The sequence below is a fragment of the Dermacentor albipictus genome, chromosome 3, assembly GCF_038994185.2.
Source record: "Dermacentor albipictus isolate Rhodes 1998 colony chromosome 3, USDA_Dalb.pri_finalv2, whole genome shotgun sequence".
Taxonomy (NCBI): domain Eukaryota; kingdom Metazoa; phylum Arthropoda; class Arachnida; order Ixodida; family Ixodidae; genus Dermacentor; species Dermacentor albipictus.
Genome location: NC_091823.1, coordinates 164166303 through 164185962, shown reverse-complemented (window position 1 = coordinate 164185962; position 19660 = coordinate 164166303). Strand labels below are relative to the sequence as shown.

General features: G+C 48.4%; 1 protein-coding gene across 1 annotated transcript in view; it reads right to left on the bottom strand.

Annotated features, from left to right (window-relative positions):
- The window catches only part of LOC135905160 (uncharacterized), a 250165-nt gene extending 237974 nt beyond the window's left edge, over positions 1 to 12191 (bottom strand). Inside the window, exon 1 of the mRNA XM_065436178.2 lies at positions 11956 to 12191. Within this exon, the coding sequence (XP_065292250.1) occupies positions 11956 to 12054 (99 nt within the window). The 5' untranslated portion in view covers positions 12055 to 12191. The remainder of the gene's footprint in view (positions 1 to 11955) is intronic.
- Positions 12192 to 19660: the final 7469 nt, after the last annotated feature.

The following is a 19660-nucleotide window of genomic DNA, read 5'->3' as shown; positions in this document are numbered from 1 at the left end:
TTCGATGTTTTCTTTTTAGCTTGTGTGGAACTACCATTCTACGTGGTAAAACATTGAGCAACGACACTGTGAGCACTTTCTGTGAGTGTGGTGTGCTTTTTCACGGCTCCAGTTGACGTTTTTTCTGGCTACGAGGACATTTTCGACGGCGACCCGCTGACCTAAGCCTAACCGCGTCTGGGCCTAGCCAGAGTGCGGCCTCGGCGAGGCCGGCCAGGTGAGCACGGCATCATGTCGCCACCACAGCAACATTCGCACTCAAGTGGACCCAGCGCGGGAACTCCATGCTCACCTCAGCTTAGAGACGCCGAAAAGTTGAAGAATAGCCCCTCCAAAATGCAGACAACGCGACGAGCGAAGCGCGCAGAGAGCGTCGAAACGCCGGGTGAACGCGGAGCTGCAGCCGAAGACGCCGTGGCGCGTCCCTCGATGGAAGAGGCCACAAGGAGGGAGTCGCAAGTGAACGACCAAATGGATATTCAGGATGACAGCGTGGACGACAACGATGATAGCAATGACGAAGACAACGAGGAGGACAACGGATGGTCCTTTTTCAGCAAGCGGAAACCAAACAGAAAAGTCAAGCCCGAACAGCTTCGCCTCGAGCGGGTAAGTCGACCTCATTTTGCACTCTCGATCAGGCCACTTAACAAGGTACATGTCCATGACATACCTAAGCAGGCTATAACAGCAGCACTAGAGATGACGGCAAGAAGTTGGGAACTTGCAGAATTATCAATTTTCCGCTACGACCCAGCAGCGAACTGCATAAAGGTTACTGTCAGGGATGAAGAACACGCGAAGAGGCTTGCGGCGCTGGCACGATTAGCTGAGAAAATGAGCGGTCGCGTTCGTATGTATGAAGCGATAATTGAAAGAACGCCAACACAGAAGGTGGGGAACAGTCGGGGGGTCATCAAGGTGCGTCCCGGCCAGACCATTGAATATATCAAGGATCACTTGAGATGCGAGACGGCAACTATACTAGAGGCACGTCTGCTCGGGAAGACAAACATGCTGCTGCTAACATTTAATACGGAATCTCCCCCAAACCGGCTCGTGTTCGATTATGAGATCACAAGGGTGCATGAGTACAGACCGAAGGTTATAGCTTGCTACAATTGTCACGGCTTGGGACACATTGCCAAGTATTGCCCTTCAGACGAAGTGTGTAAACAGTGTGGTAGAAAACACCCTGAAGACAACGAATGCGACGAAGAGCTATTCTGTGTCGCATGCCAGAAACAGGGCCACATATCGCTAAACTCAGCATGTCCTAGCCGTGCACCGAAAGACGTTAAGAAAGTCGTGCAGAACATGGAAGAAGGTCAGAGGACAGTGACCTGGTCTGAAAAAGTACTGGCGGGAACATCCACACAACCCACGCTATCCGCTCACTATGAGCAACAAATAAAAGAACTAAGAAATAAAAATCAGCAGTTGGGAGCAATGCTGCAGCAAATACTCGCACGACTACCACCAGAGCAACGAGATACGCAACCACCGTCAACGCCACACGGCAACGTGAATCAGAGACGCCGGCAGACCGAGAAAAACGCACGCGTTCTAACAGTCGGGTCGGGCGATCAATCAGTCGGAAAGCCACGGCAAACTCTAGAAAGCTGCAACACGCAGGACCTGCACAGACCCAGCAGAACCAGGCACCGTCAGTGCCAAAACCACTAACAGCCCAAGACTCGGCGTATGCACAGATGCTGAGCATCCTAAGGCAGGAAAGACACACTGAGACCCAGCGCCTCGAAAAGAACCTACGGGAGGAATTTCAGACAGTAACGAATGCAATACAAACTCAGATGCAGGCGATATTCACGGAAATTCAGAGAAATATTCAGAAGCAACATGACGAACCTAAAAGGCGCAAGCCAGCAGATGAAAGATGACGGCACGGCCTATATGCATCCAATGGAACTGTCGAAGTTTTACGCAGAATGGATCCACACTAAGACAGCAAATTAAAAAATTCAAACCCCTTGTCGTGCTTCTACAGGAGACAAGGGGACAATGCACTATTCGAGGTTACCGAACCTTTCAGCAGGCAACGATACGACACCAAGGCAAAGGAAACCAACAAGCGCAAGGCCAAGCTGCTCTTTTAGTAAGACATGACTGCACCGCAACCCAACTGCAGATACCAGATTTGTGTAATGATTTTAGAGAAATTGTAGCAGTAAAGCTATGTCCACGCGGCCACCGGCCAATGGTTGCAGTCTCCACGTACTACAGACCCCTAACGGGCAAGCACCGGAATGACTCCTACCAATGGCTCAGTAAATTGCAGGCACAAGCCGGAGGCCTTCCCATTCTAGTGGGGGGAGATTTTAACGCCAAGCACCAAACATGGGGCTACGCCAAAGCTGACCCGAGAGGACGCATACTGCACGATGCAATAGAAATGTCAACTCTGGACATATGCAACACACCAGAAACACCAACCCGCATAGGGCTACACGCGCGACAACAGGACACAACGCCCCATCTGACACTAGCCACTCCAGGGCTCATAAGGCAATGGAACGTAGAATCGACGACATGGGGAAGCGACCATTTACCCATAATTATCACGCTCAATCGCAAAAAGATCCGAGAGAGGAGAGAAACGGTGCTTTTTGACTGGAAAAAATTTAGAATGGCTACCGGGGACTCTTTTGCGGACTTTGAACAATTCAGCGCTATGATAGCGGAGGCACGGCCGGAGGCCAGGGAAACTATCCCATGCGATGACACTGCAACTCACATGGATATGCACCTTGCAAATCTATGGCGGAAGGTCAACCGCCTCACACAGCAATACCGGTATAAAGGAAAGCGTCACAAAGATCTAATGCGCCTTAAACATCAATACCGACTCATCAAGGAATGCCAACAACAACTCGAAGCAGACACGTGGCACAATACGTGCGCGAAGCTTGGCCGGGAATCCGGCCTAAAAAAGCTATGGCAGATTTTAAGGAGCCTGCTTGGGAGCAAGAAAGGCGCGCCTCCTCTCGAGGAGATCTTTTTGCGAGAAGAGCCTGCCGAGCTGGAGGACCGCGTCATCCACACTTTCTTCCCACATGCTGCCGAGGCGCCTCCTGAACCGCTGCCTTCTGCAACGATAGGCAACGCGAAAGCGGAGCTAGACACGCCCTTTACGCTGGGTGAACTCGTAGCAGCCCTTGCACGAGGCAAAACGAAATCAGCTCCCGGGCACGATGGAGTGACTTGGCAAGAACTTCGTAACCTCAGCAATGAAGCTCAAGAACAGCTCTTAACAATTATCAATGAATCCTGGGAATCCGGACTAGTGCCAGATTCACTAAAACTATCTCGCATCTACCCCATACCGAAGCCGGGCAAAGACCACACGAACCCAGCTAACCTACGCCCCATAGCTCTAACGTCAACTGTCTGCAAATTGATAGAAAGAATGCTACACACACGAATGCAGCACTACATCGAATATGTACAACCGGGTTTTCATCCTGCGCAGGCAGGTTTTCGGCCGAACATGGGCACACATGACTGCCTCTGGTTGCTCCGCAGAGTGATCAACCGTAAGTCTCGCAAACAGATGCCTGACTATATTCTTGCAGTCGATATGCGTAAAGCATTCGATAACGTGAAACAAGAGGCCATCTTACAGGAACTGGCAACCAGGTACCCTAGCCAAAGAACATACAATTGGATACGTAGCTTTCTCCAAAGCAGACCAATTCAGCTCCATGGCAAGGCACCGGGATGGAGTCCGAAGACCTATTACTTGGATAGGGGAGTGCCCCAGGGCTCCATCCTCGGACCTATGCTATTCAATCTGGCCATGACACGTGTGGCAGAAAGTCTTGAGCGAGACACTTCAGCCCGTTTTACTATTTATGCCGACGATATAACAATATGGACAGAAGCGGCGGATTATTCCGACATACAGAGCATGCAAACTGAGCTGCAAGCAGCGATCCTGAGCCTTAGCAACACTTTAGATAACCTCGGACTGCAACTCTCGCCAGAGAAGACAGAATTGATCAGCGTAGACGGAAAGAAAGCAACCAATGTAAACAAGCAGATCACTTTACACATCGGCCAAAGCGATATTACGTCGGCCAATGGACAAATTAGGATTCTTGGAGCACAGATTGCTAGCTGCAACAGCCCCCAGCTATGGATTCGCACACTAAAGCAAAAATGGAGACCGCTGTTGCACATGGTTAGACGAATATCGAGCAAGTATGGCGGAGCGCGTCAGAATGCGTGCCAAACGCTTGCAAAAGCGATCGCGGTTGGAAGGATTCTTTACGGGGCACCCTTGTACGAATTCTCTGAACGAGACCTCGGCGACATCGAAAAGTTAGTAAGATCTTAAGTTACACAGGGCCACCCTCCGTACGATCACTGGGCTACCAAAGCACACGAGGAACGAGGACCTGCTCAAGCTCGTAGCGATTCCACCCATACGGGACATAATCAGTGAAGCACGAATTCGAATGCGATCCCGGTTGGAAAACACGACCCAAGGAAAACAGATCATGGCATGGGATAAACAAGTCCATGCGAAGCCAGAGCCCGCGGAAGCGACCATAACGCCACCATGGGAAGCACCACTGGGCGGGCGGAGGCAACAACGCCCTATCGCCAGACGAAACGCGGAAGCTAGAAAAATATTTGAAAAGAGATTGGGATTAAACACGCCGCAGCACACCACTGACATCTACACGGACGCTGCAATCACAAACGACATAGCAAGCATGGCCTGGGTTAGCACATCTGCACCCCAACACAATGGCTATCACACATGTCAGCTTCCTGGGGGTGCAACCTTGCACGCTGAGCTCTTAGCTATATGGGGAGCGGTCAACACCATTCCCATTGACATGGGAGACATTGTAGAGCAGAGTGTGCGGAATAATTATCGGATCCTTACTGATTCGTACCAAGCAGTGGCCGAATTAACGGGGCCTACGACAGATGATGCGGTGGCCAACGACACCAGAAAAAAGCTAAAGAGAATACAGGACAATGGGACAAATGTTGAAATCCTATGGACACCGGGGCACACCGGCACGGATGGGGGAAACGCAGCCGCTCACGCTGCTGCCGCGCAAGCGGGTGGGCTTGATTACACGTACAGCTCCCCACACTCCATTTCCTCGCCAAACCCCGCGGACCAAAACCCATACCTAAACATATTGGCGGCAGGTTCTCCTAGCAGAGCACTGATGCATTACATTCGTACTAAAATAAAAGCAGACAGTAAACGGAGATTATTAGAAGCTACACCAGTACATGTGTTTGACGACAAGGGAGGGCTTACCCGCACGGAAGAGGTTTTCTTGAAAAAGGTTATGGCAAACGCTGCGTACACACCACACATACTTGAGAAATGGCACCAACCCAGACAGGCTACGATTGCGAAGACTTACACCCGATGTACACATTGCCAGGAGTCATGCAGAGCAGACTTGCAACACCTCATTTGGAGCTGTGCAGCTTTTTCACAAGGGAGATCCAACATTCAGCATCTACTACACGGAGACATTAGAACATTAGGAATTGCCATACAAACTAACCCTGAAACACAGAAAGCCATTGCGACATATGGCAGACAAAGTGGCCTGTTTCGAGTAGTGTAGAAGGGGTCGATCAGCCCACGTGAGAGCGGCGGAACTAAACATGCCCCTGAGCCTGCATAAAGCGGAAGATCCCAGACTGAGATGAAGTGTTTCAGCCAACAGTCTGGGTACCCACATTCCCTTCCCTCCTAATCCCCATCAGCGGCCTAGAGCCGTCCCCTTCCTTAAAATAAAGGCTTTATTCATTCATTCATTCCCCAGTCCGGTGCGATTGCAGCACGCTTTCCCCGCGCAATACCCGACTGCTCTTTGCAAATTATGTCAGGAAACTAGAGCGACGCTGTCACACAAGTTGTGGTAGTTTCGTGTTACATCAGGTACAATGGCAGTAGCTCCGGAGGCTCTTGCGTTGAAGTGGGCCGCCGCTCTGCGCAGCTCTAACCTCAAGACACAAGAGTGGGCTGTCCAGCACGCCCGTGAAGCGGCGACGAGGCAAGGCCTCGAAGTCCCCTCATGGGAGACCTGAGTCAGGGTCGTCAAATTTGCCGGATTCAAAATAAAGTTGTTTCCATGCATCCATACAACAAAACAGATGTTCAGGCACTTGGTGAATACAGGTGGGAAATTCGCATACAAATCTAGGCCTTAAGTTTAGTACAGTGAAATTGGGAATTATGATTTTCAATGAAGAAACGAGTAATTACGTGGTGTCAATTCAACAGTAATGAACCTGCACAGAAGAAACGTATATCACGGCACGTCAATGATGGTTCATGCTTACCTCCCGCTGGTCTCTGGAGTGCAGTTCCTAGGCCTGGCGTCCGCCAAAGTTCTGGATTTTGTGCTCAGAAATTCTGGTAATTGCATTTCCTTGCTGATGAACCGCGGCGGCTTCATACAGTACTCTGGACCCATCCAGTGCTTCGTGTACTAGCCTTCTCTGTTTTGAGAAACTGCGCTCGCCGTGTGCACAAATTAAATAATCACGTCCTGCCATCCACTGCCGATGACCTTTCCTGCACCCCGGTATCTTGGGACGGGTTCCTGCTCCGTATTTACTACTGCTTCATCGTTTCCGGCAAGGCAACATGGATCGATAAACGGATGGATGCATGCTATGAGCACACCCTTTGGAACGGGGTGGTGCCTTGCGCTACCACGTTCTTGTTCTTATATGGCCTAATGCCCAATCTATGTTAAAAAAGAAAAAAAGGAAAAGGACAATAAAAGCCCACGAAGAATTCCCGTTAGAAGGCTTTCTGAACCCCTATTGGGAACTTTGCTTTAGTGCCCCTCCTTGGTTTGTCGTTTCTCTAGTTTTCTAATCTTCCAATCGCCTTTTACTAATCTCTATTGTGCACATGTTTTCTTTCACTGCTCTCGCTGAACCCAAAGGCCGCTAGGAGGGCACAGGTGCCTAAATCTACCGCTGGGCAGATATCTTCGCATTCTAATAAAATATGCTCCATCGTTTCCCTAGCTTTACCGCAGCAAGCCCGTGCTTCTCCTTCCTTCTTATATCTCGTTTTCTAAGTGCGTGTTCTAAAGCATCCCATCTCGCTTCAAAAAGTAATGAGCTTCCCTTGTAGTTATCATAAATTGTTTCTTTCCTGATTTCGTTTTTTTTCTCTTAAGTAGTTACTCATGGCAGGTTTCTTTTCCATTGCAGCCACCCATGAGATTATTTCAGCCACTCTGACTTTCCGCTTGATGTTCTTTGTTGATGTGTTGCCCACCCTAGAGGACGCATACTTGCTGGTAAGCTTCCTAGTCCTTTTCCTCCACTGTGAATCAATGTTTTTCCTGCACAAATACCTCAACCCTTTCCCAACCCATGTGCTTTCTTCTAGTTTCCTCAGTCGTTCTTCAAAATTAATTTTACTGTGAGCTTCCATCACTTCGAAACTCGTCCAGCCCATACCACTCTGCACAGCTTCATTTGTAGTCTTCGCGTGAGCGCCCAATGCGAGGCGTCCCACTCACCTTTGGTTGCCACCGAGTCCTGCTTGTACCCCTGATTTCAAGCAATCAACCGTGTCTCCAAATGTATGTCCTGGAACCATAACACTTTTCCACATACCCCGGAGCACCTCGTACCTATTGCATCCCCATAGCGCTCTGTGTTTCTTTTCCCCTTACTGCTATTGTTTCTTCCTATGTTTCCAGATATCTATCGCCTTCGTTTATCCATATACCAAGGGATCTATATTCTTTTACCCGCGGTATTTCCTCGCCCTGCATTCCACTGTCTCTTCACTGCTTTCATTGAATACCATAACACCTGATTTTAACGCTAAATTTGAAACCTAATTTTCCGCCTTCCGGTCCACAGATATTAGCCAGACGTTGCAAATCGCTTTGCTTGTTAGCTAGCAACACAATGTCGTCCGCATAAAGCAAACGTGGAAGCTGCTGCTCTACTACTTTACCCGCCTCTTTGTATGAGAGATTAAACCTAATCTTGCTTCCCTCTAGCGCCCCTTCCATTCTCACCGTGTTCGTCATAAGTAGCAGTGGGGGATAAAGGGCACCCCTCCCTCAGTCTCTTGTTGATATGAACTTGCTCTTCACGCCTCATGCCATCCCATTCAACGCATACTGTGTTTTCGAAGTAAATATCTCTCAAAAGCTACATACAATCGTTGCCTAAGCCTTCCCCTTCCAGTTTGTCCCACAAATTGTTGCCGGAGAAGGCATCGCCGCAACGCCACTTCAACCGCACTCTCGCTCTCGCCCAGAGCGTTCCTCGACGGAGTCAAGCGGATGTAAGGGTGCAGTTCCTAGAGCTTTGGCACCACTACGATGCATCGCCCGAAGGGCATCGCCACGCCGGTGGCTGGCGGCGTCAGCACTGCAGGCTGCTACTGCTTGCGGGCTCGGGCAGCTCGTACGGCTATGGTACATTACAAGCCGCGCAATATTAGAAGGGCTGTTCAGCGCCGTTCAATGAGACGTTGATGTTTTCGCATTCACAACTCATGAAATGTGCTTAGGTACCCTCCGCTATTTTTTAGCATGAGTAGATGTAATGCCACGACTTTGGTTGCGTCAGCTATAGGAACACACACGGATATTGTCGCACGTTGCTATGACACCCGCTTACCCAGATCACCCATGAGCACGGCGGCATGATGATGACTGTATGACGCCGACGCCGGCAATAGTGATGCCCTCAGTGCATGCGAAGACGCCCTGAGGGCGTCGTCGCATTACGCGTGCGATGCTCTACGAACTCAGCTACAGCAGCGCCATTTTTCCATCTGCCTTCTTGAGAATCAGGCAACATTGATGCCCTTAGGTAGCATACGTGGATTTATTAATCAAGTGCCTTCACCCAACAAGATCACGTACTCGTGACGCCTGCGGCAGGAAGGATGCAACACATGCCGGCGGACGCAACACTTGCGCAGCGAACGTTTTTAAATGGTGGCGCTGGCTAACACTCCCAGGGCTAGTTGTAGCAGTAAAAGATAAATACCCAAGAAAGTGGATGGGAATACGGCACCGCGGTAGCTGAATTGGTAGAGCATCATACGCGCAATGCGAGCACGTGGGATCGTTGCCTACCTGCGGCAAGTTGTTTTTTTTCTCCGCATTCATTTCCGTTATTTCATCATTTCTTTAATTCATTTAGTGGGTACAAGTTATTCCCCTTATGGTTTCCTTGGTGTCACTGTTGGCTTCTTATGTTATCCTATAGGGTCGTTTCGCAGGCGCCGCAAAAACCATGAGTTCGAGCCGAATGCACTCCACACAAGCAAAAATTTGTTGTTTCTACGCGACCATCGAGCGCAGGGCTATTGCATGAGCAGATTCCTCGTTCGCTTGTTTTGGTGCAGCCCATGAACGCACACTGGCACTCGGACGAATAAAGGTTGTGCATCGCACTCAAGAGATGCGATAAGAACACGTCCGAAACAAACACGTAAGCAGTTGCAGCAAGGATACCTCTAAAGATTCACCGACGATTAATATACTCCTCAATTCAAAATTTGAGCGCTGCTCTATGCATGCTTTCATTTCGCGATATATTGAGCCATCGCACCTACGATCGCAGTGACTGGCAGAGCTGCGACGCGCGGCGCTATAATATATAGACCGGCCACATAGTTGCCGCTTCCCTGAAACTGCAGCTTACGCAATCGCATTGTTTACGGAGAAACGCTTGCGGCCAACGCTATGGGAGAAGGAAAGGTTTCTGGTCCTTTTTAACACGAAAGTGTTTTATGCCGAGGTCCATCATCACCTTCCTGTAAAAATTGTGACGACGGCGCGAATGCGTAAAATATGTTCAATCTCGACAGCGACGGTGCCGCCATCTAGGAGCGTTGAAGAGAAGCATTGCATCATGGCATTAACGAACTAAGACATCAGCGCTTCAGTTGTCTCTGCGCAGTGGAGGATCCAACACGGTGTAGGCTGGGGTAGGCGGTGTAGACCTTCTGCTGATGTGACCACGCAGTCTCCGCAAATCGTTTGTCTTTCGCGTCCGATTAGCCTGTGACGTCTCGTCGCCTACGGAGTGCAGCTTCAATATGAAACAGGAGTGCTTACACGGCGGCTACTGCTTCTCTTGCGAGGGCACCAAATAGGAAAACTGTTGCGCTAAGCGGCAATGCAACGACGTCGACGGGCGCATCTCACTTTGGTCTAACAACAGACGCGCAAGCGTGAAGCAGAACACCCTCGAGCGTTCGCGGCACACGCTGCGAAGTATGCCACCACCATTCATGAAGCTAAGCACGTCGAAACTCAACTGGCTACCCAAGACAAGAACAAAATGCTCGTACCTTCGCCAAAGTGATTCGGCGTCAGGACGCCACTCGCCAGCAGGGCGGCGCGCACTATACAAACCTGCAACATCGTCGCCTACCTGCAAACGCGTGCCTTTCGCTGCAGCGGATCGTGAATTTACGAAGCAAACATCCAACAGCTTTAGCGAAGACACGTTGCACTTTCGTGGTCACCGAGTCATAGGAGGTCTATCACATCTTTTTTCCCCCCGATTCGTCGCCGCCGCCGCGGGTGCACAGACGGCACAGTCCACCGCCGCCACCTCGTAGCGCTTCCCGGAACTCCTGCGCGGCACTGCGCTTTTCTGCAGACGCTGCGCTTTGCGTTCGTGTTCATATTTTGCTGTGCTCCTTCGCTCGGTTACGACGGGGGTCAACGCCCATGCTAATGGTCGGTGCATGAACGGGCGCTCAAGAGCTTCGCTCTAACACGCAACAATATGCGGACACGCACTGCAAATGCAGCCACTTTTTCCCGCCTCCGGCAGTCCTCACCAGAAGGCAGCACCTGGTGTCGAGAGTAGCGGCCCGGCTGACACTCGGGCTACTAGGCTATAAGAATGTGGTCTATATTTCGCCTTTCGGCTGTGGCACTAGTGTTGCGCCACATTTGCCGAATGCTAATAGCATCAATGTCAACAGTCATCGTGAGACTGGTTCTGCCTGAATGTTCCTATCAAAATTTCATAAGAAACACAGGCATCACATATTCATTTATGAGATATGGACGCGGAAGCTTTAGATAAGCTGTGAAATGACCGTACGCGGATTAGAGGCTATGCGGTATATCCTCATATTCAAAATAAATGAGCCTGCGCATCGGCATAGTCATTGGGAATGGCTACATCTAGAGTCCAAGATTTTGTCGAATATGATCAATTTACACAGCCACTAAGGCACTTGAAGCCAGAAAATTGAAGCTTACGACAGTTTATACTCGATCAACCATATTTTTATGCTAGCTGAGCCGCCATGCTTGCGCCTCCCATAAACGCTGTCGCCCGAGTTACTTTCTCAGCGAACTTGGCTACGTAGGAAACGGTGAGCCAGGGTGTCGTCGTCCTTCTGAACAGGCGATACGTTGGCGTGAACCTTTCAGGTTACTCCAGAACGTGTGCAAACAGAATACGCCTGAATGCAAACATCCTTAATCAGTCTTCGGAATGCAGAGAAACCCCCCGTCGAGAAAATGAACTAATACCCTCCAACCACCATGGCGGAGAACACTTAAAAAGCTCACGCCCTCGACAACGAACCCGGATCCTGACAACCAACGGCATGTCACTAAGCACATACGGAGTATTGTGCGCGTGTGATACCAAATGATGCTTCTATCAGCACCAATTCTCAAAAGGTGCGGGATTAGCACGGTATTATTTTGCTTGTATTGCATTACACTTGCAGATATTTAAATATGGGTGTAGTTGTAACATAGGTGTAACATTACTTCGGACTATGCCGAAAAATTGCTTTTTCCGTAGCCTGTTATTGACACGACCTCTCGCTACATTAGATGTTAACTTTTGGTGCGTCCAACACGCATTTCTAGCTCGAAAAAGCGATTTCAGTAAAAATGATGCTCATGTTGTTTTACTCACTGGGTAAATTATGTTTATGCCATTGCCACTCATGATCTCTTGACGAACGAGGAGGAGATCTGCTCTCAAGGGCGTGTGCGGCGACGGTTTCGTGCTCATGGTTTCTTATAATTTTGTCTTGTTATCTTCGTGGAAATGCTGTCCTTCGCCTTCGAGAGCTCACGTCTGTCGTCAAGAATTTCCAACCCTTGACCTGGCTGCTGGAGACGAGAAAGTAGGCGCCCAAACCTGAGCTTTCCAGAAGCTTCAGTTTATTGTCTGTTCAGGACTTACGACCAAGCCAGCTCTGTTCGTTATAGATCAGACACCTGAATGCATGGGAGGGGTGCCGTTCATTCAACCGCACGCATGACTTGCTATCAGAAGAGCTCTTCAGTGACAGGAATACGTGCCGCATACTTGACAAATGATGATCGGGTATTACAATGGCGTTAGCTAGCCCTAAAATAAGGCACCGCAACGGCCCTAGTAGCCATCAGGCACTAGCAAATGCAAAAGAAATCTAGAAGTGCGCATCCTTTGGGGATGATTGACTATAGTAATGCGATTAGCATTGATCTTCTCGTGCATATGTAATTTGGTGATGGGAAATTGGCTATTTTATTTATTTATTTATTCACGTTACCCCTAATGGCTCTACAGGAGGGTATTACATAGGGGGGAGCGATACAGCTATTAACAAACGCGATACATTTAAGTAATAAGTGCAATAAAATATAAGACATAACACAAAAAGGGAAAATGAACTCAAATAACAGCAAATTTTACACATTTCCGTCACAGCGAAGAAACTTGGAATTTTATGATGTCAGTTTCTGTGGCGATAGCTGATGGTAAATTATTCCATTCGACGAAAGTACGGGGAATGCATGAAGTGGCGCAAGACGAGGAATGACACTTCACACGTATAATTTTGAAAGAATGTGACGGCCTGTCAAGATGGCATGATGTGACTGAAACAAATCACTTCGAAGGGAGGGGTGGTGAAAAGCTTATGGAAAAGTGTTAAACGAGCAAGTTTGCGGCGATATGACAAATCTTTCAGATCGGCCCGTTTTTTAATGCTGTATCACTTGTGAAGGGTGAGTAGTCTGAAAATATTGCGAACAGCACGGTTCTGTAAGGATTCAATGCTATTGATAACGTAGGCTTGCTCAGGGTCCCAGATGGCCGGAGCATATTATATTTTAGGGTGCATTAGAGTTATATAAGCCAGTTTTTTAACGTGCATAGGGGCGTGTCGAAGGTTACGTTTAAGAAGACCAAGTGAGCGGTTAGCAGGCGCTAGGGTGAGGTCGAAAAGGTGATGCCATGGCAGGTAAAGCTGTAGGTGCACACCAAGGTACTTGAATGTTGTTGTTAGTTCTACAGTATTGTGGTTAAGAATAGAAGTGGTTGGAATGCAACCTGTGTGATGGTTATTGGTACCTATTTTAATGATAATGTTTAATAAAGGGAAAATAACACATCCACACAAATGTAGCTAAGTGCTACAAAGGAAAACAATACGGGTTCCTCGAAAGAGAAGCTTTGCAGTTAAAGAAAATTTTGTCCTGGTCTGGGACTCGAACCCGGGACCACCGCCTTTCCGGTGCAGCCGCTCTACTATCTAAGCTGACCAGGTGGCTAGCAGATGGCAGGCGAAGTCGAATTTATCAACAACTCAGAAACAAAGGCAAGAGTGTGACGTAATAGTTATGCGGAAAATCCGCAAGGTGGAGAGAAGTAATTAATAAAAGGAAAATGAGACAGCCACCCCAACGTAGCTAAGTGCTACAAAGGAAACCCATACGAGTTCCTCGAAAAAAAGAAAGCTTCGCACTTCAAGAAAAATTCATCCTGGTCCGGTACTCGGGACCACCACCTTTCCGGGGCAGCCGCTCTGCTATCTGAGCTAACTAGGCGGCTAGCAGATGGCAGACGAAGTCGAATTGATCAACAACTCACAAGCAAAGAGAAGAGCTTGTAGCACTTAGCTATGTTTGGGTGGATGTCTCCTTTTCCGTTTAATAATTACTTCTCTCCACCATGCGTGTTTTCCGCAGAATTATTACGTCAAACTCTTGCCTTTGCTTCTGAGTTGTTGATAAATTCGACTTCTCCTGCCATCTGCTACCCGCCTTGTTAGCTTAGATGGTAGAGCGTCTGCCACGGAAAGGTGGCCGTCCAGGCTTCGAGTCCCACACCTGGACGAATTTTGCTTCAACTGCGAAGCATTCCTTTCGACGAACACGTATGGGTTTCCTTTGTAGCACTTAGCTACGTTTAGGTGGATGTCTCATTTGGCGTTTAATAATTAGTTTTCTCCACCATGCGGGTTTTCCACAGAACTATTACGTTAATGATGATGTTAGCTTCATGTAAGATTATGGAGTGCAGGTTGTCTGCTCAGGGGCGCATATCCAGTGACTCATGCCCAGTGAACCATTCTGTCTACTAGGCCAGACACTCCATCGGAAACGCCAGCGGCCCATGTTGTGTGCTCGGAAAAAACAGCAGCCAGTACACACCTAGTGGTCAAACTAGCAGACAGCTTGGGTCACTGGGGAGGGCAGCGTAGATATGCTAATAGATATACCGGTCGACACGATATTGCAGAAGCAGACTAAGAACGCTGACAGCCATATGAGAGCTTTACGCTTGCTTTGTTCCTAAACGGTCCTTATTGTACACAAGGATAAAAATTACCGCCCGTTCCACTCCATGAAGAAGGTCGAACGGCGAAGCTGTGTGAGTTACACCGAACGTTACACCATGCAAGTAAGCAGCGTATATTGTAAATCTTTTGTTTCACTATCATTTCACCTCATTTTCGCTTTCGCGTTCTTCGTCTTGTGAGCATGCTTCAGGAGTGTTTTTTGCGGCTATCCCAGTGTTCTCTCTTTTTTATTTCTCGTGTGAGGCAGGCCCTACGACGACGAGCCCAATGAAGGGCCAACTCTTGCTAACGCTCGCGGTAGGCAGCTCCTTCTTCTGGAGTACGCACTATTTGTGGTCTTCCCATAGTTGTAGCTGGGATGGAATGTGCTGAACCACCAATCCAAAGCACCTTATGCTGGCCACCAGGACCACCACTGGAGATGTGGGCGCTGCAATCGTTTTGACGATTGGTAGGATTGGTTTGACGATTGACGTCTTTGTGTTTCTTAATGAGGTCTCAACACTGCGCCATCATGGCGCAGTGTTGACTCAGGCAGTGCATGCCGAGAATGACATTTCGTGAGCACTCTTGGAGGATAACAAAGGAGGTGGCAGGGTAAGCGCGGTCATCAACGGTACTTCTTCCTGTGCAGATTCCAGTCGGCGTTATTAGCTGTACTCCTGCTATCACGATTTGAGGGCCTTCCCATGCAGTCCTAACTTTCTTCAACTGGGTGGCAATTGGTCCACTCATCAAGGAGTAGTCGGCTCCTGTGTCCACTAAGGCGGTGACTGCATGGCCACCGAGAAGCACGTCGAGGTAGGTGGTTCTTTGTCTTGCACTGCTGCTAGATCTCGGCGTCGCATCACGGATGCGTCGTGTTGACGTTTGGCTGGAACGTCGCGTCGTCAAGTTTTCTTTTTTCAACGTGTTCTTTGATTCTAGGTTTCGTTGGGATGGCGGCGTCTGGTTGATATATCGCCGAGATCTTCTTTTCGGCGTCTTCGTCGGCGGTGGAGGATCTTCGTCATTACGACCAACAGCAACCGCACCTCCATCGGTTGCTGCTTTTAGTTTTCCAGATATAGGCTCGCAGACCCGCCCCGGGCTGGGCCAGTGTATGGTCGGCGTTCCGGGGAAATGTAGCAGCCGGGTGACGGGTAACGAGACACTCGTTCGCTCGTTATGGGCGCCGCTGAGTGGTGGTTAGGTAGTCAGCCATATCGCGAGGCCGTTCACCTTTCTGCGGGCGCGGCACGTTGTCGGCGAACCCTCGCGGACCCAAGTCATGGTATGGGCATCGACAATAGACGTGGTGCACTTCTTAGCAGTGATAGCACAGCGGGCGCTGGCCGGCGGCGCCCCATACATCTTCCTTGGGTATGGCGCATGACGGCAGACGGGCGAGTTGGTGGTGGCGGTGGCAAACGACGGAATTGTGGCGTTACAGGACCCTGGTGCAGGTGAGGGGGGGTGCCTTGACGGCAGGTGATGGCGCCGTAAGTCACCGCTTCCGCCACAGGAGGCGGTGATTCGGACTACACTTCGGAAACGCCCAGTGGCCCTCGAAGTTCCTCCCTGACCATGTCAGTGACGCAGTTCCTCCCGCACAATCGCCCTGATGGTTTCTTGGGGATCACCGGAGCCCAGTGCCTGGGTTGCGCCTGCGGCGTGAGCACTTGGTGGTTATGTTGCCTAGTGCGCATTCCCAGAGTTTTCTCAATCGCCGTTGCCTCTGTCAAGAACTAAGTTGCCGTCTTCAACGGTTTGCGGAACAGACCGGCAGAAAGTTTTTGCTCTACGCCTCGCATGAAGAAGCGGACATTTTTCTCCTCGGAGAATTTCGGGTTGGCGTGCCAGAGAAGACGGGTCACGTCTTCCGCGAAGATGGCCATGGTCTCATTGGGTAGATGCTCTGAGGCTTCCAGTAGACCTTCGGCTCTTTCATTTCGAAAAACGCTCGGGAAGGTCCTCAGGAAGTTACTGTTGAACAGGTCCCACGCTGTAAGGTAGGACTCCCAGTTCTCGAACCAAGTCCTGGCAGCATCTTCCAAGGAGAAATACACATGGCGTAAGCTTATCTGCAGAGGTCTGGTTGTTGAAGATTGAGATATTTGCGAAAGTTTCGAGCCAGGTTTCCAGATCCTTCGACGAAGCTCCACGGAAGTTAGAGAGCTCGCTGGTTGGTAAACATGGGGGACACTGAGGCTGCCATTGTGGTTGTTGAGCTGGCCATTGTCTTCCTGGTCGTATCAGGCAGAAGTTCGGGCTCCGGGGGCAGTCCTTGCAGTTCGCGGCTAGCTCGGTGGTCTTGGGCAATGTTGGTGATGCCTTCAGGTTTTGGCTTTGGATCGCGGCTCTGCGGGCGATCGGTACATTAGCGCACTCACACCTCCACCCAATGTCACGTAGTAATGACGGTGAAGAAAGCCGCAAAACTGGAAATGATGAAACTAGTGTTTTATTGGGCGAAGTTGTGCCCTCAAAAGCAGGCTACACTCAAAGAACGTCGACAGCAGCGAACACAGTCGGCGAAATCGAAAACGTGATCAGCGGGTCGAGCGCATCGGCTTTTATACATCAGTACTGGAAGGTTCCGGAGTAATCGATGGCACCCGCGCGTCTTCCAGAAAGTTGTACACCATTTGCGTCGCGCATACATGAAATCAGATTACACAAGGTTTGGTTACAAGAGACAACGAATGGAACCATCGATTGCTTTCTAGAAACTTCCGATGCAGGCAGGTGCGTCCTGCGTTTTGCGATAACATTTATTAGGCGGTGAAACGCGGTCACCAAATAAAGATAAACAAGCACACCTGTCACTACGCTTAAAACGAAATCGCTGTTTAAGTGGGAACAGTTTAACGAGTTTTTACTGTATTCGAATACAATAAGTCAATACAACATAGTGTTTGTAGTATCGCCTCATAAAATTTAGCGTCTTCATATCTAGTTTCGTAATCCACATTGTGAAAACCTATTGCTGTTTCTTACGATGAGCCGTCACAATTATAAGCCATTACATTAGGAGGAATGCGTTAATGGCCAATAAATAAATCCTCTTCCCGGGAAGAGGTGGAGCAGTAAAGTTCTGTTGCATATGGAGATCTGAAGTCACAGTCACCTCCGTACTAGAGTTTTAAGGAACTTATACTATAGAATACAAGTTGTCCGTTACAAACATGTAGTACTGTAACTTCGTTGTAACACTGCGCTTATGTATGTAAGCTATGCATTAGGGGACATCTAATACGCTTAATTTAACTAATGCAGATGTGTTCTTGCTGTAGAATATATCAGCCAGGCCTGCAGTTAACTTTCTACATATTCGAACCCATATCGTGGCAGTAAATGACAATTTTTCAGGTATTACGACAATAATAAGATTGTGCAAGTGCTGTCGAAACAAAATTCAAGGGACCATAGAAATGGTGGCGAAACTGCATGGCTGAGCTCTCCAGTAGTGGCATACCTTTGTCCGAGGCTTCTCTACTGTCTTGAGTACATCGTTTTAAAGCAAAGCTTTCTTTAGCTTCTTTTGCAAGTGATGTTTGCTCGGTCAGTTTCTTGCCTAATAAACTTGGCGAGTCTCTTGATGAGTAAACTGGGCCAATGTTTGATGTAGTGTCAGTACACTGGGCTAGTCCCGGAGACGGTGCAGCGAAACTAGGACAATTCTGAAGACTGCAATGTGCTGTTGTTTGAGTCACGTAGTGGCAGTTTCCAGGGTCGTGTAGGCATTTTGGTATGAAAGTATCGGTGAGGTTGAGCTCATAAAAAACCTGCATTGTGGGAATTTCTGGTGCTTGGACTCATGTCATGGGACCGAAGACAATTTATAAAACCTGGCTATGCTGAAAAACGTAGTAGATAACGCAGTTACCTGCGCATTAGTACTAAGTCAATTGACTCAAGTTTTCTGTGACGGCAGAAGGTGAACACTTCCTTTTATGTACAGTGTAACGGCTAATACATACCAGGCGGTAACACATCATAACTACACACTAAATTGTAAAAGTGCTAACTTGCAACTACAAATTTGCATGTTACATATGTGCTGCCGCCAACAAACAAATGCGACACCATAGCAAAAGTTGGGTGAATTATGCACTTAACTTTTTCCTGAGAAGCATTGTGATAAGGACAGGTAATGCCAACCAGTATTTGAAAACTTTGGAGAGCACAGCTAAAGAGTAGAGAATGTTTTGACCCGTACAGCTTTCCCCAGTTCACATGTGTGCGTGTTTGTAGCTTATGTTACATACCAAGTGCCCTGGTACGCGCACTAAATGGAACACAAATCCCCTGTGGAGATGATGCAGAAAAGATGTAATGAAAACCACATGTGATTCCCATGATGGGGATACAGGAAGTGCAATTATTTAATAGGAATAACTCAGTGGCGTAGCCAGAAATTTCGTTCGGGGGGTCTCACGTTGAAGCTCGGCCTCCTCCTTACAGAATTTATTGAGGGACCAAGTATATGAATAACTGCATGGCCATTGCCAAAGATGCTGCAAACGAATTCTTGGACGTTACACATTGTCAAGACAAGTATCTATTTTTTCATAACAGAATATATTCATTTATTCTAAAAATTGTGCCTGAAATGAGTGATACAATTGATTCCATTTTTTATTTATTTATGAATACTGCGATCTTGTACACAAAATCATAGCAGGTGGGAAACATTGTCTTAAGATACAGAATTACAGACACAAAGAGAACAAAATTGCACATAGAAATTCAACAAGAGAATAGAGCGACAAGGTCATTCAATAACAATCAATTCAAATGCTCTTGAAATGAATGTAATGATGTCTGTCTGACAACATCATCCGTGAGGTTATTCCAATCAGTGATGGTCCTTGGAAAAAAGGAATATTTAAAACAATTAACTCGCGGATTTAATGGTGTTATAGAAAGAGAATGGCGATTTCTAGTTTGGTACCCCGAGGAATAGATAAGGATATTGGAGGTGTCAACTTTGAAATTATTATTAATTAATTGATAGAAAAACTTTAAGCGACATATGCGATTTCTGTTAGGAATAGAGGGCAA